Source organism: Babylonia areolata, chromosome 19 (assembly GCF_041734735.1).
Source record: "Babylonia areolata isolate BAREFJ2019XMU chromosome 19, ASM4173473v1, whole genome shotgun sequence".
Lineage (NCBI taxonomy): Eukaryota > Metazoa > Mollusca > Gastropoda > Neogastropoda > Buccinidae > Babylonia > Babylonia areolata.
The window spans coordinates 14,172,503-14,195,002 of NC_134894.1; the positions used below are offsets into that span (position 1 = coordinate 14,172,503).

Here is a 22,500-nt window from a genome sequence, read left to right on the forward strand (position 1 = left end):
TAATGGCCAGAGGGCAAAACTGATGCGGAAGTGAAGCTGCTTATAGAAGAAAACAGTGAAGAAGAGGACATCATCATATACACAGATGGCTCAGTCACCAAAGACCAGTCTGGCTGGGGATTCACTGCGAAACAAAATGGAAAAACAATTTGGGAAGAGAATGCTGCCTACAAAGTCACAACCTCCAGCCTAACGATGGAAGTTGAAGCCGTGACACATGCCCTCCAGTGGCTATCGTCCTTCCATACGCCCGGAAACCAACATGCCATGATTCTAACCGACTCAATGAACCTCATACAGAAAATTGAAAACGGAATGGGAAGCCCAGAGTGGCATAACGCAATGCGCAACTTTCAGATTAAAAAACTCACATGGTCATACTGCCCGGGACATGCAGGTGTTAAGGGAAATGAGCGAGCTGACAGACTTGCTGGTAACGCAACACCAACGAGCAGCCTACATCTAGGAAAATCGGAAATCCTCAGAAAAGTCAAAGAATACCAAAAAGAACAGGTACAAGGCCATCACACCATTGATCGCCTCAAAGAAATAAAAGCAGAGAGAGGGAGCGGCCGCAAATCTAACATGAAAGGTAGAGCACGATGCTTTGCAAATCAAACAAATATCGGCATCATTTCCAAACCAACATTGCGCAAATTTCTTCAAAACGGAACAGAGTCTCTGTGGGCCTTTCCAAATACAATAGACCGAGCAACACACTAGACGCCACGTTCTTGGCATCAGAGATCTTTTCCCATCCCTCTTGCGGCCAGTCAGTGGCGGCTGTGTGTGTTTGTGTGTATGTGTGGGTCTGTGCTTTTGAGTGCGTTTGTGAATGCGCGAGAGTGAAATTGCACACAAGTGTCAGGAGAGATATGTGTACGTGTGTGTGTGTGTGTGTGTGTGAGGGGAGGTGGGAGTGCGGGGGGAGGTGGGGTAGAGGATGAGGTATGTGAGTGTATGCATGCCTACACTGTGGGAGCAACAGGATATTGGAACGTGTATATATATATATATATATATATATATATATATATATATATATATATATATATATCTTTGTATGTACGTGTGTGGGGTTGGGGGTGGGAGATATGGGCGTATGTGTGTGTGCTTGTACAAGTAAGTGTTCATCTCTATGAGTGTGTGTTTGCGTGTGTGTGTGTGTGCCGTGGAAGCTGCGATACGTAGACTAGAAATGAGTGTGTGGAGGAGGGGGTAGAGGAGGTGCAAGGTAATGTGTGTGTGTGTGTGTATGTGTGTGTTGGAGCTCATGTACGTTTATATGTATTTGACTGTGCTTTCATATGTGCTTGTACAAGTAAGTGTTCATCTCTGTGAGTGTGTGTTTGTGTGTGTGTGTGTGTGTGCCGTGGAAGCTGCGATACGTAGACTAGAAATGAGTGTGTGGAGGAGGGGGTAGAGGAGGTGCACGGTAATGCGTGTGTGTGTGTGTGTGTTGGAGCTCATGTACGTTTATATGTATTTGACTGTGCTTTCATATATGTGAAACTGCATGTTTGGTGCATTTCTGTTATGCATGTGTGGGTGTATGTGTGAATGTGTGTCTTCATATTTTACATTTATTCGCTTATTTATCACCATTGTTGTCTTATTTATTTATTTATTTATGTTTTATTATTATCATTTTATTAGTATTACTAATATTATTACTACTATTTTTTTCTATATTATAATTATTATTTATTTATTTATTTATGCAAGCTTATCTATTATTTATTCCCCCGTTTTTTTGTGTTTTTTTGTTGTTGTTTTTTTTTGTTTTTTTTTGTTTTTTGTTTTTTTTGTTTTTTTTTGTTTTGTTTTTTTTTTGTTTTTTTTTTTTTCTCAAGGCCTGACTAAGCGCGTTGGGTTACGCTGCTGGTCAGGCATCTGCTTGGCAGATGTGGTGTAGCGTATATGGTTTTGTCCGAACGCAGTGACGCCTCCTTGAGCTACTGAAACTGAAACTGAAACTATTATTATTATTACTTTTTTTTTTAATCAATATTGTTAGTACTACCATTCTGTTGTTGTTGCTGCTGCATAGACAGCTTTGAAGAATATGTAATGCCGAAGATCTTTATCCTTGACCTATAAACATTTTTACAATCTGTGTCGCTCTCTCGCTCTCTCTCTCTCTCTCTCCCTCTCTCTCTCTCCCTCTCTCTCTCTCTCTCTCTCTCTCTCTTGCCACGTCTCTCCCTTTCTGTCGGTCTGTCTCTCCGTCCTCTTCTTCTACTCTGTCTCTTTCTATCTCCCTTCTCCCGTCTCTTTCTCTCTCTGTCTCTGTCTCTGTTCGGTCTCTGTCTCTGTCTCTCTCTTTCCCCTTTCTCCATCGTTTGGTTATTCCTAGAGAAACACACACACACACACACATGAAACACACACACACAAACACAAACACACACACATACACACGCACACACACACATATATATATATATATATATATATATATACTTTTTTTAAGCGGATGCAGTGTGTCGCGTTTGGAGTCTGCACGCTTTAACTCTCTCCATACGAACGGCGAAAGAGACGACGTTAACAGCGTTTCACCCCAATTACCATCATCAAAATATTGCAAGCGTAAGGCTCTTATACTGAAGAGGTGAATGTTGACAAAGAATACCACAATTCTGACGACGGAAGCTAAAGGTTGGGTCATTCAGACACCCACTGGACATCCGAGGGGTCTGCGTAGAGGAGAAGAGAGGACTGGCCGTACTGAGTGAGTTAATGTCTCCTTAAAACTGAAACTGAAAAACTGGTCATTATAAACCAGGGGGTGTGGTGTAGTGGCGTGGGATGGGGTGGGTGAGGGGGTGGGGGGTTTGAGGGGAATTTCGAAGAAAAAAAAATCCCAACATAATGCAGTGTCTCATACCACATTGTACCACCTCCTCCACCTCCCTCCCCCTCTACCACCTCATCCTCTTCCTAACACGACCCCCTCCACCTTCAAATTTCCCCACCTCTCTCGCTTTTTTGCTTTTCTTTTTGTCCCCCCCCACCCCCTCCATCTAACTCAGTGGCTGACACCGACAGCAAAACATGGCCAACAACAACATGTTAGGAAACTGGAAAGTTTAGAAGTCGTAATTGGATGACAGACTGTGAAGGGAGAGGAGAAAGTGGGCGTGTGTGTGTGTGTGTGTGTGTGTGTGTGTGTGTGTGTGTGTGTGTGTGTGTGTGCGTGCGTGCGTGCGTGCGTGCGTGCGTGCGTGCATATTTGCCTGTTTGCGTGTGTACGTGTATGTGTGCACGCGTGTGTGTGAATGGAAACGATGAGGTGGTTGGGTGTGGTGGTCTTGAAAACGATTAACAAACTTGGACAACATATTTTAGGCACATAAAACAGACAAGGGGGTAACGGGGGGAGGTGGTGGGGTGAGGGGGGAGGGGGGCTTGGGGGTAGGGGGTGTCTGTGTGAGGGAGGGAGGAGGGCGGAGAAGGAAGATGCGGAATAACTTAAAACGTGGATGCATGCAGATGTATTCAGAAACATGTCATACTTTTGTCTGTTTGTTTGCTTTTCCTGATGAAATAGCAAAACCACAAGTGCCCGCACACGAACACACAGCCAGACACACACACACACACACACACACACACACACACACACACACACACACACACACACACACACACACACACACACACACACACACACACCTCCAGATGCACAAGTACATACACACAATTGTGCATATATGCACTTACAATTTCTCTGAGACATGAAAAAAATACTTTAAATGTTTAATGTACAAACGACCCTCGATTGTTTTAAAGATGACAAGCTTCTTTAGTTACCCATATACTTGGAAAAAACAACAACTCACTTTTGAAAACCCTCTCTTGATTAATGCAAACATCTTTCTTTCCATATAAAAACCGCAGTTAATAAGACCATGAACTCTTTCCTCCAATAAAAGATGCTATGTATGTCATCCAGTGCCTTAATCTCCTTCGTCCTTTTCCATTAATTTGCCATGACCTGGCTGCAGGTATATAATATATTACTTTAGGAGTTGGGGTGGGAGGGATGGGGAGGGGGAGGATGTAAGGGAAGGGAGGGAGCGGGGGTTGGGGGTAAGATTAGGTATGGTTTGATATATTGCAGACTGTATAGCCTCAAGGGTGTGGAGTAGTGGGTCGACGCTCGTGGAGCGGGATTCACGCGAGTTTCACATCACTGCGGGGGGGAAAAAAACACACCTAAAAACCAGTAGGTACTGTGAAAGCTTCATCTCCTGTCATTCCACACTGCTGACTGCTGTCGAAAGATGTCCCGTCGGTGTTTGCTCTCCTTTCTTCACCCCGCTTCGTATTGCCCCCCCCCCCCCCCCCCCCCCCGCCCCCCCCGACCCTCTCTACCTCCGTCCCCCCGCACCCCCATCATCCCCCCACCCCCACCCCCATTCCACCTCCCACTTCACCTCCCACTTCATCCTGTCCACCTATACACACACGTGTATGTGAGTGAGTGTGTATGTGTGTATGCGCGCGCGCGCGCGGCTGTGTTTGTGTGTGTGTGCGCGCGCGCGCGAAGCAAGCAAGCAAGCAAGCAGGCAAACTCAGTTTCATTATTTGCCTACTAATACTAATAATTTGTTGGAGCTGTTGCTATTGTTACTGTTGCTGTTGCTACTATACTACTACTACTACTCTGCTGCTGCTGCTGCTGCTGTTACGACTATTACCTCTTCTGCCCGTCATGGTTCGCTGTCGGGAATCGAGGATGACGGTGCGTTGCGCCATCATCGGTGGGCAAGCATATGGATTTTGCAGCCAAACTTCCGAAGCCCACTTGCGGTTGTAATTTGGGCATGTAACACGAACAGGCAAGGCAGAGGCTGGCGTAGCTCTGTGTCGTCGATCTAAGTGAGCTGCAAGGCTCGATCGGTGTTGGCCCTCAAATAATAGCCTTCGTTGCAATTTTTGTCAGGGCACGCCAACTACTTCTATAAGCAGCAGAAGTCTCAAGCTGCCAAGGCTGAAGGTTTTGCCCATTTGAGGTTGGCCTGAGATTGTCTATGCATCTCTTGTTTAACCGCCCCTGGTTGCAGCATCTAATCGCCAGATTCCCGCACAGAAGTGTCAGGGAATTCTGGACCCTTCTATCAGGTGACATGACCAGATCATCGAAGCTGGACCTTTTACTACCATCACAACCCCTCCTTCCCCTTCTACTTCTACAACACAGAGCCTGTCGTTTTCTGCAGGACATAACTACACTGAAAACGTGGTATCACTGACTCTACAACTCATATGTAGTACTTTATGGTCTCGTCGACCTCTGATCATTGAAGCTTGTTATTTATTTGATTTTATATGAACACTGCATACAAATATCATCATCAATCAGTCTAATATCATCATCTTAGATGAACAGGCAATAAACAAATAAACGTATGAACACTGACAACATACCTTGGGTGTCGAGGCTTAACGGGAGGCACATTTTACACTGTAAGCGGATAAAACTTACGCCGAGTGAGACATTCCTTGGCCTCCTGGCTTTTCTGTGTCAGATGACAATGTCGTGTTTGGTCTTATCTCCACAATCGTTTTCCATTTCTTTCCCCTGACATGGCCGTAGGTAAGAGAGGGGGAGGAAAGTGGGAGAGGGGAGGATGGGGGGGTGGGGGGGGGGAACACACGAGTCGCCTTCTCTTGCCACTAAAAAAACGTTTCACCTCTGCCCTTTTTCGTTCATTCTTGCCGTTTATTGCCACCAGAATCTGTCTGTCTCTGTCTCTCTCAATTCCGTCTGACTGTTCTTTCTCCCTTTCTATCCCTGAAACATACCCAAGATTTCTGTGGGTCGATCGTTTTACCAAAATAACATTTTCATTTTACACAGATTAAACTGGTTTCCTGGAAAGATGCTCGCTGAGCAAGCCATGTTTGATCTAAATAGTAGATACCCGACCTTCGTGTAAATCAAACGCGCTGGTCCGGCCTTGGGGTGCTTACGCACTGGCTATTAGTTCGCACCGGTTTGCAATATCTCACGTTAACCCTTTCACTGCCAAACTCGCATTTATGCACAAGCTATGTAGAGGACACTTGTCACAGAAAGGTGACCGGATCATGGGTCTGTTATCCATGAACCTACTGCTCTTAATGTTCAGTGGAAGGATAGGCCATATTTTCCACACATCGCAGGGGTAATCCCCAGCTATTCTTAGACGCCACAATTCCTGTGTTTATAGCACAAGTGAATTTTGCACTCTAAATTGACTGGCGGTGAAAGGGTTAAAGAACTGTTTCGTAGTTACTCGCAGACTGGTACAAATTCGCTCGCGATTATGCGTTTTGTTACAATCGCTACAGTGCATGACATGTATGAATGATATATTTGTGAATGACATAATTATTATTATTTAGGTCAAACACCATTTTACAAGTCTCTCTCGCCAGCTCACTTGATTTATTGTTATGTTATTGTTACGTAGCTGTGACTATATTCTCTCAAACTCTTTGTCTGTCTGTCTGTATTTAGTCCGTGGTGTGTGCATGGGCGTGCGCGCGCGTATGCGTGTGCCTGTGTGTGTGTGTGTGTGTGTGTGTGTGTGTGTGTGTGTGTGTGTGTGTATTTGATCATCAGCGCGCGCTGAAGGGGTGGGACTGACTGAATGTCATCAATGTAAGAAATACCCTGCATGAAAAAAGAAAAAAAGAAAAGAAAAAAAGAACACGGTGTGTTGACACGACTGTCACTTCGTCTCATTACACGTTACTTTGTCTCTCTGTCCGGATTGGGGTGGACAGGGAAGGGGGTGGGATAGGGAAGGGGGTGGATAGGGAAGGGGGTGGATAGAGAAGCGGGTAGGATAGGGAAAGGGTGGATAGGTGGATATGGAAGGGGGTGGGATAGGTAGGGGGTGGATAGAGAAGGGGGTGGGATAGAGAAGGCGGTGGGATAGGGAAGGGGGTGGATAGAGAAGGGGGTGGGATAGAGAAGGGGGTGGATAGAGAAGGGGGTGGGATAGGGAAGGGGGTGGATAGAGAAGGGGGTGGGATAGGGAAGGGGGTGGGATAGAGAAGGGAAGGGGGTGGATAGAGAAGGGAAGGGGGTGGATAGAGAAGGGAAGGGGGTGGATAGAGAGGAAGGGGGTGGATAGGGAAGGGGGTGGGATAGGGAAGGGGGTGGGATAGGGAAGGGGGTGGGATAGGGAAGGGGATGGGATAGAGAAGGGGGTGGGATAGGGAAGGGGGTGGGATAGAGAAGGGGGTGGGATAGGGAAGGGGGTGGATAGGGAAGGGGTGGATAGGGAAGGGGGTGGGATAGGGAAGGGGTGGATAGGTGGATAGGGAAGGGGTGGATAGGGAAGGGTGTGTGTGTGTGTGTGTGTGTGTGTGTGTGTGTGTTTACATTTCAGTTGGTAGGTTATGAAATATGGGCGGTGACCCCCCGCCATCCCGCCGCCTCACCCCAACCCTAGCCCGTTCCTCCTCAAATTAGGCTGCTTATTTCGTTTTTGTGTGCCTTCCTTTGGGCGTTGGCCCCCCCAAATTAATACAGCACTTGTCTTGTTTGTTGTTTGTTTGTTTTGTTGTTGTCATTTTGTCTTGCTTTGTTCCCCTCCTTGCACTCTTTTTGGTTTCAGTTGTTTTATTAAATTTTATTAGTTTGTTTGTATGTGTGTGTTTTGTTTTTGTTTGTGCTTTCTTCATGAAAACATCATTTTCCATAAGACACAAGAGCTGTCAGATCTACATATAAGGTGTCATAAATTTTACCTCCTCTGTGTGTGTGTGTGTGTGTGTGTGTGTGTGTGTGTGTGTGTGTGTGTGTGTGTGTGCGTGCGTGCGTGCGTGCGTGCGTGCGTCTGAGTGTTTGCGCGCATTTGTGTGTTTATCTCCTTCCCCTTATCTACATACCCCCATCCCCATCTCTCCTCATCACTATCTCTATCCTCACTTATTGCGAATTGTATTCTGTGGCCGTTTCGCTGCTTTTATGTTCAAGGTCCTTCATAAAGCCAGAGTCTATTGTTTTCGAGTCGAAACTCGTTTAAAGCACAACAGATCCTCGGTATCACTAGGAGAGGTTGGAACAGGCTTGAATATTAGCAGTCAGTGACTTTAGTTGTATGCTTGCACACCTCACGTCACCCTTACTTTCAGTCACGGCGAAGGCACTCTGTTCTAAATAAAGATGTGAGAGGATGACATTGTGATCGAATGTTCGGAGTGAAAAAAATTGCGTCTGATCCGCCGATCGTAACATTGTCAGAAGAACTGGACTTGATCGGAATGATTATCATTACGACCGAAAATGAGTTTGGCGACTTTGTTACGATTTATTGAAGCCGAAAAGTCGAAATGAAGACAGTTAAAGTTAGAAACTTCAATAGATCTGTATTACGATAAAATGAAAACAATGAAATGCCTATGGATGTGGGCTGCTTTAACATGGAATTGTTCCGCTTTCAGAACACAAGTTTTGGTTCAACGAACACTCATACAGAAGGTGAGCAAAAGTATTATTTGAATCGATGTATATAAGTGGACCTTATCCTCTGAGGAGACAGCCTGGGGAATGGTGTGTCGCCGGGTCTCGCGGTCGGAGTCTACAGCAGGCTACAGGCGATGGTCAATGTAACAGTCACAAAGGGATTTCTTCAGACATGTTTTCAGGTAGTCCCTGTACCTCTTCGGTGTCCCTCAGCATGTCACGGTAACGTGAACAGTGGAGGGTTCGCCATTCACAATACTGAGCTGGCGATGATCCTCCTTCCTGGAGACGTGGCCTGCCCAGCACAGCTTTGTCTTCAGCAGCATAGTATCGAAGTTGGTGATCCCCGCCTGTTCGAGGACTTCAGTATTGGCGATGAAGTCACTGCAGAGGATGTTGAGGATGACGCTGCACGCTGGTGGAAGTGTTCAAGCAACCACAGGCGGTGACGTCACGTGACCCACGTGTCAGAACTATACAAAAAGATGGTTAGTGCAAAGCTCCATACACATTTTTTTTCTTTCCCATTTCTGCACCGTTTCAGGCCGCACATTCTGAGTCCCTCATATACAGCCACACCCAGGTTCGTCTTCCACAGCCTTAGCGCCGTCAGTCCACAGGTAACTATTGACATTTGTTCACACATCAGAGGAAACCCTGCATTGCTGTTGCGTCTCTGTATTCAGTGGTGCAACCTAAAATTTTGTATGATAGTCAGTCGTGTTCGACTATGACCATCACAACAGCAGAGGAGGTAAATGCTGTCCGACTATCTTGGCTAGTATTTGATTATAGTGGAGTGTCTTGCCCAAGTCACATCCCCACTCTCTCGGCCAAGAGGGTTTTTTTAAGGACAGTTGGCGTTGGGATGGTTCCCAAAGGCCAACTAGCCCCCAAGGCTGCAGCACCAAGAGCCAGTGCAATTTTTCTCCTAGTTTGAGAGTCATAGACCTTCACAAAAGACTAAACTGTAAATGATTTCCCATTGCAGTGGAGAAACCATTGATAATGCAGCTCTCACTCTGCTGTTGGCCCACCTGTAAACTCATGCTACTTACTGAGCCCCATACCGACGACAATAATCGCTTAGTCTCGAAGCCAGATTTGAGCGTCTCCTCTAGAGAGTCCAGTTCATATGTTGGGTCTCCTCACTGTTTTCATCCAACCAGTCCTTGTTATACTCTGTAAAAAAACAAAACAAACAAACAAAACAAACAACAACAAAAAACAGCAACAACCGAGGACTTCAGAGGTCTGCAGGATGGTGGTTTTTCGGTGTTCCAAAAGTACTTCTGGAGAGAGGTATGGGGGGTAACGGCGATCCTCAAGCCTCGACTGAATATTTGTTTGCAAGTCAGCTTTCCCTTCAGTTGACCGGAGGAAGGAGGAAGAGGAGAATAGAAAAGAAAAAACACATGCACAGACACACAAAAGAAACCCCCCCCACAAAATGTGTTGCACAGTTTTCGACATAAGATAATGTTGGCATTGCCTAACCTTTTTTTCTTTCTTTTTTTTCTATTCCGTATTTATGCGTTTTTTCTTCCCCGCCCAGAAGTCTAATGTAAAGCCCAGACCTTCTGATGTGCCAAGGAAATATTTCTCAGAGCATGACAACGACACTATTGTTTTCGTGCCTCCCCCCTCCCCCTCCCGCCAAGTGTCTGCTGAAGGTAAGGAGGGAGAGGGGCAGAAAGGGGTGAAGGCCTCGCTGGAAAAGGGTAAGGGTGGAAGGGGGGGGGGGGTCAGGCAGTCACATACATAAAAACCACTCTGCATTGTCTGCATCAGAGCATTCACAAAGCCAGCACACGTGTCACAGTTTTTCTGGTATCCTTCATATTCAGCCGTGGCAAGGAGAGGCTTACTTAAAACCTGCATTTTCTATCTTCTTGACCGTCAGTCAGTTTCTGATTCATTACTTGTGTTAACGATTCACCCCATAGTTGTTGGCTCTTCTTTTCAAAGATATAGTCAATGAGAAATTTGTTATCAAGGCGAGCAGTATTCGGTAAAACTGATGATAAATCATATCCATATGACTGCATAATCATCTCCGATTCTGGATGAACACCCTACAAATCAATTCTGTATATAACAGGATTCACGGTGTGTAAGGTGGCGACGATTTTGTTTCAAAATCGATAAACCGGACAAAGTATAATGTTTCAGAAAAGAAACAGTCTCCATTATCATTAAGAAAATAGCTGTTGGTTCAAGGTCAAGAAACTAGTCAGAATAAATATTCAGCGTGGTTCGGCGTCAATATTAACATTCCCGAAGCAGAATCAGCAGAAATAATCAAGGTGTTGTGTTCGAATCGAAAAAGAAGTAACATAAAACTCTGGGTCCATTTCCATACAATAACTATAACTATTGTTACTCGTCTGTCAGTTGAATGTATGTGCAAAAATGTAAGTACCTCCTTAACTACTGTTGCTGGAAGCTTTCATTTGAGTAATTCACTATATTTGAGTGGAAACCGTTCATTACATTTCCTACACGTTTAAAAAAAAAAAAAATTCAGTGTGGGCAAGTGTGCTAGACCCCAGTAAAGATCACCAGTTGCTGTTTCTGTTATTGACCCATTGCTGAATTGTGAAAAAAATGAGGCTAAATCAACAACTGTCACGTCGCTTCAGTCTGCAGGCTATAGGTAAGTGTTGCTGGATGGGTGGGTAGGTGGGTGGACGGATGGTCAGCTTGCAGAGTAAGCATGTATTTATGGATGGATGGATGTGTAGATGGATAGTCAGGCTATCGATAAGCGCGCGCGCGCGCGCGCGCGCGCGTGTGTGTGTGTGTGTGTGTGTGTGTGTGTGCATGCATGCGCATGTCGTGTTGGTGTAGAAGATTTTGTTTTTCCCCTCACTTATTTATTTACGATTAATTACGGTTTTTAATTTTAATTTTATTTATATACTTATCTATTTTACACACCGTACCATGAATGTCAAGATTTAAACTAAACGCTTGTTTTTCTCTTCTGTGTTGGCGACGAGCCAACAAGTGTGACCTCTGCACAGACGTCGCGCCCTGAAGACCTTAACGTTGGCATGCTGGTGTGCCCGAAAACTGCTCCCCGGTTAGGTTCTGCCTTGGGGTCATTCTGGGTTAGCCTTGAACCACCCACGGGGTCTGTTTGGGCCAGTCTAGACCGATACCTCCTTCTCCCAGTTTACTTACCCCTCCCACCCCCTCCATTATATCTTAACGGAGGCAAATGTTGGCGAGTTCTGTCATAGCCTGTCTTGACTTTTACGTCTTCTTTCCATCTCGTAGTGGTTAATCTGGACTGGCCTGGATCAAAGACGGGATCAGGAAAGACAGACAGCGAATACCAAAGACAAGTAATTACATAGCACACAAACGCACGCACGCACGCACACACGCACGCACACACACACACACACACACACACACATATATATATATATATATATTATGAAAGGGGAAAAGCAGGTATAGGGATCAGGTCGATTCTTGCCAACATCCTGATGGAGAGACCTCAAATACCAGATGGAAGGGGTTGGGGGTCTTTCTGGATTAGGCTAAGGTTATCCCCGGGTCGTTCGAGGATTGTCTAGAGTGCCCCTCCTTCCCCCCCCCCCCCCCCCCCCGCGACCCCCCACCCCCACCCCTCACCCGCCCCATGCACTACGATTTTATGTCGAGTAGTAGAAGATGGGGGGTCAGTTCTAACGGGACTAGATTTACCTCCTGAGGGTCATTTCCAGCTGGCCCTGGGTGACACATAACGACTGCGAGTTTGTCGTTCGTAGGCTGCGACTCCCACGTTCACTGGCATGCACGTATGGGCTTTTACATGTATGACTCTTTTTACCCCCGCCATGTAAACAGCCATACTCCGTTTTCGTGGGTGTGTGTGGGAGGGTGGGGGGGAGGAGGAGTATATGCTGGGTATGTTCTTGTTTCCATAACCCACCGACCGCTGACATGTATTACGGGATCTTTCACGTGCCTATTTGATCTTCTGCATGTGCACACGCACGAAGAGGGTTCAGGCACTAGCAGGTCTGCACATCTGTTGACCTGGGAGATCGGAAAAGTCTCCACCCTTTATCCACCAGGGGCCGTGACCGGGATTCGAACCCTGGAACCTTAGATTGAAAGTTCAACGCTTTAAAACCGCTCGGCTGTTGCGCCCGTCGCCATTGGGAGTGACGATGCAGGTGTAACACCCAGCTGGGGTAGGGTCATTTCTGACCAGGCCAGGTTTACCCCATGGAGGGCATACTGGGCCAGGCTACAGAGACCCAGGGGTTGATCGGGACAAGCCAGTTTTGTCCTAGGGGTAAAAACCAACTGGGGGTGGGAAGAGGCTGCTTTCACTGGTGTCAGGTGAATGCATTGTTCCTGTCACGTGAATGCAGTTTTTCTTTTCAATGTCACCGCGAGACACACAGTGAGCAGCAACATTCTGCCACATTCTTCTTCCATTTTAATGTAAACCGTATCCCTGGATTATTTCTGTCTGTCTGTCTCTGTCTCTGTCTCATGTATGTGAGTGCAAGTGTATAATACGTGCACATACTGAGAGAGAGAGAGAGTACACATGCTGGTAATAGTCTCCATCGGAGAGAGAGTAATGTGACGATGCCACGTTAACGTCGGATAAATCCCACTTTGGAGAAAGTATTCCGACTTGATTTAAGCGAGTTTCCCCCGTCCGATTTTGCTTGGGGGAAAGGATCCTGATCCATCTGGTTTTTTCCTTCAATTTCTTCTTTTCCTCCATCTCTTTCTCCTTTTTTTTTTCTTTTCTTGTTCTGCGTTTTCTTCTTCTTCTCGATTGCTTATAACAGAAGTAGTAGAGAAGAAACAGTATTATTATTACATGAAATGTTATCAGAACAGATTTCTCTATGTGTGAATTTCGGGTTGCTCTCTCCGGGAAGAGCGTATCACGGCATTGTTAATTCTTTTATGCTCGTTAGCCAGTTTGTTTTTCAACTGATCGTATGAAAGTTTGTGGGTTTTTTTCTATAGTTTTTTTTTCCAGGGATAGCTGTCTTTTTGTCGTGAGCTCTTTCACCTAGGGTAAGTGTATTATGATGCACACGGTAATTCGGTTCACGTCTCATTCGAAAGACTAGCACCCAGACCACCACTCAGGGTCTAGTGGTAATGGGGGACGGGAAGTGGGGTGATGAATATATATATATATATATATATATATATATATGTGTATATATATATATATATATATTAATGCCAGTCCGTATATAGGACACGAACCCATGGATACTCGGTTTCTGGTCGGGTGTTCTGGCACTGGTCCCCCACTCCACTGATCTTTCCGTGACGACAAAAATGACTTGTGTTTTCCTCTGCACAAGCAGCACAGTCGACGGGCGCAACAGCCGAGTGGTTAAAGCGTTGGACTTTCAATCTGATGGTCCCGGGTTCGAATCCCGGTCACGACGCGTGGTGGGTAAATGTTGGAGATTTTTCCGATCTCCCAGATCAACAGATATGTAGTCGTGCTAGTGCCTGAACGCCCTTCGTGTGTATACGCATGCAGGAGATCAAATACGCACGTTAAAGATGCCGTAATCCATATCAGTGTTCGATGTGTTATGGGAACAAGAACATACACGGCATGCACACTCACTCCCCGTCCCCGAAAACGGAGTATAACTGCCTACATGGCGGGGGTTAAAACGGTTATACACGTAAAAGACCACTCGTGAACACAAGTGACCGTGGAAGTCGCAGCCCACGAACGAAGATGAAGCAGCAGCAGCGCTATGTGCATGGATAATACATTATGAAGAACCCAGATGGTCGATTCATGACATTGGGTGGGTGGGGAACGGGGATGAGCTGTGTGTAGTTCTGGTCAATCCATAGCATCCCGCTTTTGTTTCTATTAAGCCAGTGGTGTGTGTGTGTGTGTGTGTGTGTGTGTGTGTGTGTGTGTGTGAGGGGGGTAGGGGTGGCGAGGGGGGGGGGTCTTGTTAAAAAGGGCGGGGAAGGGTATTATTGCTATTACAACGACGTGAAATATAACAGCTGAGTCTGTGCGCAGCCCATTTAAAATTTTTGTTTCATTAGATTCATATGCCTTCTGTGTATAAAATTATATAATTTGAAGAAGTACATTTTCATGTATTATTTGCGTGCGCGCGCGCGCGCGCGTGTGTGTGTGTGTGTGTGTGTGTGTGTGTAATGTTTTGTAGGTCTGATCAGTGCGTCGGGTTTGTGCGTTGGTGAGGCTTCGGAAAGCTCTGTAGGTTCCTGGAAAAGAAAGATAATCAAATTCATTTTCAGTGCATCGTTTTACACTTCGAAGTGTGTGTGTGTGTGTGTGTGTGTGTGTGTGTGAGAGAGAGAGAGAGAGAGAGAGAGAGAGAGAGAGAGAGATAATAATAGAAAAAAAAGGACGGAGCTGGTGCCAGTGAACCTGAGGTCATGCATGAATGACAGGGAACGTGACTGTGACGTCAGAACCTCGTTAAATTTAACCCTTTCCGCTCTGGCTTGTCCCCGCCCTCTTTTGGATGCGACATGACCCGGCCGGATGAAACGTGTGCACTCATTATGCAGTTTCCTGACTTGGGCGGTATTCAACCTGCGCAAATTCACGCACGAAGTTTTTGAAGTGTGCATGTTTACCGGAAACGGTGACGGTAATCACTGACATCGCAGTCACATACTGTGGTTAAGGAGTTTGTGTCACACAGTCCAAATTTGTCTCTGTCTGTCTCTCTATCTGTCTGTGTCTTCCTGTCTGTGTCACTGTGTGTGTGTGTGTGTGTGTGTGTGTGTGTGTCTTTGGGGAGGGGGAAGGTGAGGTGTTGGGGTGAGAGTTATAGCTCACTCAGCCCTGCGGTCTTTTTGTTTTGTCTTGTTTGGAAACTGCACTGTATACGATAAATCCATTATTCCGTTATTATCATGATTGTTTTTGCTGCTGTTGTTGAATTTACTATTATTTTAATGATAATAATAATAATCAGCATCATTCTCGGCAGCAACATCTTCATCCAACTCGGCACTCTGTTTTTTCTTTCCCTCTGCTCACTCTAATCCTCAGAAAAAATCTCCACCGGCGACGTGAACACAACCACATACAACACCACCACCAACATCAACAACGCCGAGGCCTCCCAGAAGCAGCAGGAGTTGTCAGCCAAGGTTCTGCTGTACCCTTACCCCTCCAAGGACGGGAGAGAGGGCAAGGCGGGGGCCCCGGGGAGGGAGAGAGGGGAGGATGAGGAAGGGAAGAGGATCCGGGAGCAGGAAGGATGCTGCACCAAGTTCACGTCGTGCCGATGGGTGGTGGGCTACATGTGCTGCGCCGCCCGCTTCTCGCAGTCCGCCCTGCGGCAGTGCATCGGTATGGCCGTGGTCTGCATGACCCTCCGCACCGCTTCCAACGCGGGGCCGGGGGACAAGGCGTCCTCCGGAAACCCCCACCCTTCCTTGGGCTCCTTCCCCGAGAACAGTGGTGGTGGTGGTGGTGGTGGCGGGATCCTTGCCAACCTCTCCGCGGCTGCTGGCGGGAATGCTGAAGTGGTGAGCGAGTGGTGTGGTGTCTGTGTTGAGCTGGTGATGGTTTTGTGTCTTGTCCGACCGTCTCTCGATCTTCTTCACCATCCACCCTCCCTCCCGCCGCTCTTTAGTCCTGTCCCATTCTTCGCTTTGCTCAGTTAGTCACTGAGCTACAGAATTGTTTTTATCATTATTGACACTCATAAAGCACATATATACAGCCTTGTTACACCAGTCTGCAGCCTTTTTTTCCCCCATCATTACTGAAAATTATAAAGCACATACCTTCTGTCAGAAACTCTGAGCGCTCTCCAAATACGGAATCATTTAACAGACTGCCTGCCTGGCGAGATCGCTGCCTATTCAGTGGCACTCATCATTCGTTTCCTGTGTCATTCAATCAGATTTGAGTCACGCGCACGCACACACATGTAGACTATATTAGAATGGGTTTTGAAATACAGAAGTTTGCCTGGGACAACTCTAATTAATGCTGTTATTTTACGTGTGCAAAGTGCATGCAGCACACGGGACCTCGGTTTATGGTCTCATCCGAATGACTGGTTGAGTTGCTGCATGTGCCATAGGTACATCGGCCAATTGCAAGTACGACCTACAGTAAGCCTACACTATACTATACTATACTATACAAACTGCAGTTTTAAACTCAGGAAGGGTTTGTTTGGGTTTTTTTTAAATTAAACTTATGAATGAAAAGCTTGAAACAGTGATGGCTTTTATTGTACTTTTTTTCGTTTTTTACTCATGACTTGAAATAGTTGCTAACGTGGCGACAGCCTTGAGATGGCCTTAGTGGTCGGCGAGATTCTAAGCACTATAATTTGGTTTGATTTGAACTGCAAACGTTTTGTTAGATAATTCTGTATGTTTGTCATTCCTTGCCTCAGTTGTTATCAGTAAAACTGGAATCCATCACGCCTAACACTTCAGCCTCCTAACACATCATCATAACCATCATGAAATGTGTATGTTATGTTGTACGTCCACAGAAAGTTGCAGAGTTCACCTGGTCCCCACAGTTTGAAGGCCTCGTCCTGAACGCTTTCAACATCGGTTTCTTCTTCTCCCCGATCCTGGGCGGCCATATTGCCGGCAAGTTTGGCGGCAAGCGCGTGGTGCTGGTGGCGCTCCTGGCGGGATCTATCGTCACCATTTGCCTCCCTTTAGCTGCCAAGTGCGACGAAATCTTCGTCTTCGTGCTTCGAGTTATTGCCGGGATTTTCATGGTAAGCACATTAACTGCGATTAAGCTCCATTCAGTTTTGTTCTGAGTGAAGGGCCATATCATGGCTGAAAATAGGTCAACTAACAAATCGCTGAAACAAAACTTTATAGTATGTTGTTTTCAGTCCCAGGGAACGTCTGATAATGAATTTTCTGCAGCAAAAAAGAACAGCAACAACAAACAAACAAACAAAATTCCGGATGGGACTGGTGGACACCAAGGCCTTGTCATCTGCTGTTAATGCCTCCCTAGCTGATTTTCTCTCTGATCACTTGGAGATATTGGTCTTTGGTCAAAATATTGAGCTCTTTTTGTTGAGGCTGTTACTGGTCAATCTGTCTCTCGATAACCCAAAACAGTAGTTGGTCTGCGTGCAAAGGCCCACAGTCCCAACTTCAGACTATACGATTCTGACCAACACTAGAGTGCGTCTATCAAACATTTAGCGCTGGACGTGGCGTGGTGGAGGCAACATGAACATGTATCCCAGAATGGTGTTCCAGTCAGGTGGAAACTGCGGAGAGGACCAAGGGACGGCGTAAACACGCTGATGACGCCCAAGACCATGGTGAGTTTGTATGGAACGGCGATTGGTGTTGACAGAGCTGTAGGAGGACTGGGTATTCATCGTCCTCCAAGGAAGGACCCCCTAGGCACAGACACTAACATAGTGGATGTTTGGTAGACGTTCATGCTCTGGGTTAAGATGTCCGGGTTGTTCGGGTAGAGTCGAGTCTGTGGCTGAAGCAGGGCGCTTGCGTGGTGGGTGTGTAATGGGGGAGGGAAGGGTGGGAGAGGCGGAAGGGTGGAGTGTAACAACCTATTGGCTGACGCACGTATGTTCAAACTGCTCAGGGATGAGACTTTGGTCCGAAGAAGGTGGCGTGTTTCGAGGGGGGTCCTGGCTGTCTGTTCGTGGGGCGTTTCGGCCATTTTGCTTCAGATTGCAGCAATAAAAGGCTAATTATCCATCCATCAACATCGCTTTGGGTAATAGCAAAACAGAACTTGCATATAACCAGCGTCTCGGTCACTTTGCTTCAGATTACAGCAGTAAAGGGGCAAATTATCCATCCATCAACATCGACTACAGAAGATATAACGCAGTGGCATCATTATGAATCACAGCCAAAATATGTAAATTACAGTTAATGTTCATCAATGATCACACACAAAAACAGTCTGTCTGTGTGTGGTTTTAGGCACGCACGCCTTGGACTCTTGACACACTTTTTTTTATTCCCCCCAGTAGTATGGTGTTGTCATTACTGTCAAAAACATTTTTTTAAAGGTCTGCTGGAGGCTGGAGTGTGGGTAAATGAGCCAGGACCTGAGTGCTTGCTGCCCCATTACATCTGTTGTGGCTGTTACGACTGCTGTGTGGTCTTTACTTGTCTATGGTTTGCTCGGTTGTTAACTGCTGGGGTGCCGCATGTGTGACTGGTGGTTTTCTGTTCTATATTGCTGGTGTGTGTGTGTGTGTGTGTGTGTGTGTGTGTGTGTGTGTGTGTTTGGAAAGGGGGCGGGTATAGGTTTTTTCGCTTTGTTTTGTATTGTTGTTTTGTTTTTATTTGTGTGTGTGTGTGTGTGTGTGCGTGTGTGTGTGTGTGTGTGTGCGTGCGTGCGTGTGTGTGTGTGTGTGTGTGTGTGTGTGTGCGTGTGTGTGTGTCCATACGTACGTACGTACGTACGTACGTACGTACGTACGTACGTACACACAATACATACATATTGTATGTATGTATGTACCCGAGAGCGCGTTTGTGCGCGGCGCACGTCTGTGTATGAGTGTGTGAAATGACCCTGACCCGACCCTGACCCTGACCATAACTATGGCCCTGACCCTGACCGTAACCCTGACCCTCGCTGTGACCCTGACCCTGACGACCTGTGCAGGGGACGGTAGACCCTGCCATCCAGGCGCTGTGGGCGCGGTGGGCCCCCAAGCACGAGAAGGCCCAGCTGACCACGTGCTCCTACACGGGGCTCAGTTTGGCGGGCATAGTCACCTTCTTCGTCTCCGGCTACCTCTGTGGCATAGACCTGCAGAACGGCTGGCCCTTCATCTTCTACTTCTTCGGTGAGTTTGTTCTGCTGCTTTGATGGGTGTTTGTTCTGCTGCTTTGATGGGTGTTTGTTCTGCTACTTTGATGGCTGTTTGTTCTGCTGTTTTGATGGCTGTTTGTTCTGCTGTTTTGATGGCTGTTTGTTCTGCTACTTTGATGGCTGAGTTTGTTCTACTGCTTTGCTGAGTGTTTGTTCTGCTGTTTTGATGGCTGTTTGTTCTGCTGTTTTGATGGGTGTTTGTTCTGCTGCTTTGATGGCTGTTTGTTCTGCTGTTTTGATGTGTGTTTGTTCTACTGCTTTGATGGGTGTTTGTTCTGCTGCTTTGATGGCTGTTTGTTCTGCTGTTTTGATGGGTGTTTGTTCTGCTGCTTTGATGGCTGTTTGTTCCGCTGTTTTGATGGGTGTTTGTTCTGTTTTGATGGCTGTTTGTTCTGCTACTTTGATGGCTGAGTTTGTTCTACTGTTTTGATGGGTGAGTTTTTTCTGCTGTTTTGATGGCTGTTTGTTCTACTGTTTTGATGAGTGAGTTTGTTCTGCTGTTTTGATGGGTGTTTGTTCTGCTGTTTTTGATGGGTGAGTTTGTTCTGCTGTTTTGATGGCTGTTTGTTCTGCTGCTTTGATGGCTGTTTGTTCTGCTGTTTTGATGGCTGTTTGTTCTGCTGTTTTGATGGCTGTTTGTTCTGCTGTTTTGATGGCTGTTTGTTCTGCTGTTTTGATGGCTGTTTGTTCTGCTGCTTTGATGGCTGTTTGTTCTGCTTTGATGGCTGAGTTTTTCTACTGTTTTGATGGCTGTTTGTTCTGCTGCTTGGATGGGTGAGTTTGTTCTTGGCCATTCATCTTCTACTTTTGCCGTGTTTGTTCCACTTTGGTGAGTTTCTGACAGCCACTGCATTGCTCTTCTACTTCTTTGGTGAGTTTGTTCTTGGCCCTGCCTCTACTACTTCTTTGGTGAGTTTGTTCTTGACCCTGTTATCTGCTACTACTTTGGTGAGTTTGTTCTTGGCCCAGATTTTTTTTTTTTTTTTTTTGTGCTATTTCTTTGGTTTGTTCTGTTTCTTTGGTGAGTTTATTTGATCTACTTCTTTGCTGAGTGTGTTCTACTTCGTTGAATTTCTGGCAGCCTTTGTGTTGGTCCATCATTTCCTTTCCCTTGGAGAGTTTCTGTTGGAAAATTGCGTTGGTGGGGTGTGGTTTTGACTTGTTTTGGTGAGTTTGATCTACTTCTGTGGTGGGCGAGATTTTTCTACTTCTGTGGTGGAGGAGGTTTTTTTTTTCTTTTGTCAAGTTTGTTAAGGAAAATTGTTTAGTTAGTTTATTCTACTGTTTGGCAACTGAGTTACTTCTGTTTCTTTTGGCGAGTTTGTCCTGCTTCTTTTGGCGAGTTTGTCCTGCTTCTTTTGGTGAGTTTGGCCTACGTCTTTTGGTGAGTTTGCCCCACTTCTTTTGATGAGTTTTTCCTACTACTTTGGTGAGTTTGCCCTACTTGTTTGGTGAGTTTGCCCAACTCCTTTTGATGAGTTTGTCCCACTTCTTTTGATGAGTTTGTCCTACTTCCTTTGGTGAGTTTGCCCTACTTGTTTGGTGAGTTTGCCCAACTCCTTTTGATGAGTTTGTCCCACTTCTTTTGATGAGTTTGTCCTACTTCCTTTGGTGATTTTGTCCTACTTCTTTAGTGAGTTTGACCATCTGCGCATTCACAGATAGATTCATGAGCATCCTCCCCCCCACCCCACCACCACCCTCCCCCCCCATCCCCCAGCTGGATGACAACGATGGTCATCATCGATCTCGATGGACACACCACCCACTTCTTTTGGTGCGTTGACCAACTTCTTTGAGTTTGACCTACTTCTTTGGTGAGTTTGTCCCACTTCTTTTGATGAGTTTGTCCTACTTCCTTTGGTGATTTTGTCCTACTTCTTTGGTGAGTTTGTCCTACTTCTTTTGGCGAGTTTGTCCTACTTCTTTTGGTGAGTTTGGCCTACGTCTTTTGGTGAGTTTGCCCCACTTCTTTTGATGAGGTTTTCCTACTTCTTTGGTGAGTTTGTCCTACTTCTTTTGGTGAGTTTGTCCCACTTCTTTTGATGAGGTTTTCCTACTTCTTTGGTGAGTTTGTCCTACTTCTTTTGGTGAGTTTGTTCCACTTCTTTTGATGAGTTTGTCCCACTTCCATTGGTGATTTTGTCCTACTTCTTTGATGGGTGTGTTCATTCTACCTCTTTTTGGTGATATTGTTCTACTGTTTTAGTTGATTTTGACTTTGGTGAGTTTGCCCCACTTCTTTTGGTGAGTTTTACCTATGTCTTATGGTGAGTTTGACCAACTTTGATGAGCTTGACCTACTTCTTTGGTGAGTTTGTCCCACTTCTTTTGGTGAGTTTACCCCACGTCTTTGGTAAGTTTGTCCCACTTCTTTTGGTGAGTTTGACCTACGTCTTTTGGTGAGTTTGTCCTAATTTTGGTGAGTTTGTCCCACTTCTTTTGGTGAGCTTGCCCTAATTTTGGTGAGTTTGTCCCACTTCTTTTGGTGAGTTTGACCTACATCTTTTGGTGAATTTGTCCTGCTTCTTTGGTGAGTTTGTCCCACTTCTTTTGGTGAGTTTGCTCTACTTCTTTGATGGGTGTGTTCATTCTACCTCTTTTTGGTGAGTTTGACCTACTTTTTTGGTGAGTTGTCTACTTCTTTGGTGAGACTTTCTGTTTCTGTGGTTGAGTTTGTTCTACTTTAAGTTGAAAACGTTGGGTTTATATTTTGGTTTAGTGTTGGTGTTGGTGTTGGTGGTGGTGGTTTATTTATTCTTAGATACATTAATCGACTGTATATTGTTTTCTTCTCTCTCTCTCCTTTTTCTTTTCTTTTTTTTTTTTTTTAACGCAGGGGGGTTCGCTTTGATGTGTACCATTCCCTGGCTGTTCCTGGTGTACGACTCTCCAGACCAGCACCCTCGCATCCTGGAGAGCGAGAAAATACTGATTGCATGGGGAAAAGGACAGGACGGAGCCAGCAAGGTGTGTACAGGGGGAGGGGAGCGGGGGGATGCATGGAGGGGCGTGTAGGATGGGGCGGTGTAGAGGGGATGCAAAGGCGGAGGGAGTTGGAGGGGGGAGGGGTGTTGATGAGTGTTTGTTGCTTGGGTGGACGGGCAGGATGGGGTCAACAAGGTGTGTTTAGGGTGAGGGGAGGGGTAGGGGTGCATGGATG

General features: G+C 46.1%; 1 protein-coding gene across 2 annotated transcripts in view; it reads left to right on the forward strand.

Moving 5' to 3' along the window:
- Positions 1 to 22,500, forward strand: part of LOC143293477 (sialin-like) — a 48,742-nt gene that overhangs the window by 16,451 nt on the left and 9,791 nt on the right. Inside the window, exons 1-5 of one of the 2 annotated variants that reach the window (XM_076604367.1) lie at positions 10,284 to 11,123; positions 15,528 to 16,009; positions 16,996 to 17,232; positions 19,128 to 19,311; positions 22,177 to 22,307. In XM_076604367.1, coding sequence (XP_076460482.1) covers positions 11,075 to 11,123; positions 15,528 to 16,009; positions 16,996 to 17,232; positions 19,128 to 19,311; positions 22,177 to 22,307 — 1,083 coding nt within the window. In that variant the 5' untranslated portion in view covers positions 10,284 to 11,074. Of the gene's footprint in view, positions 1 to 10,283; positions 11,124 to 15,527; positions 16,010 to 16,995; positions 17,233 to 19,127; positions 19,312 to 22,176; positions 22,308 to 22,500 lie in introns of those variants that run through there. The other variant, XM_076604366.1, reaches the window with a different exon arrangement.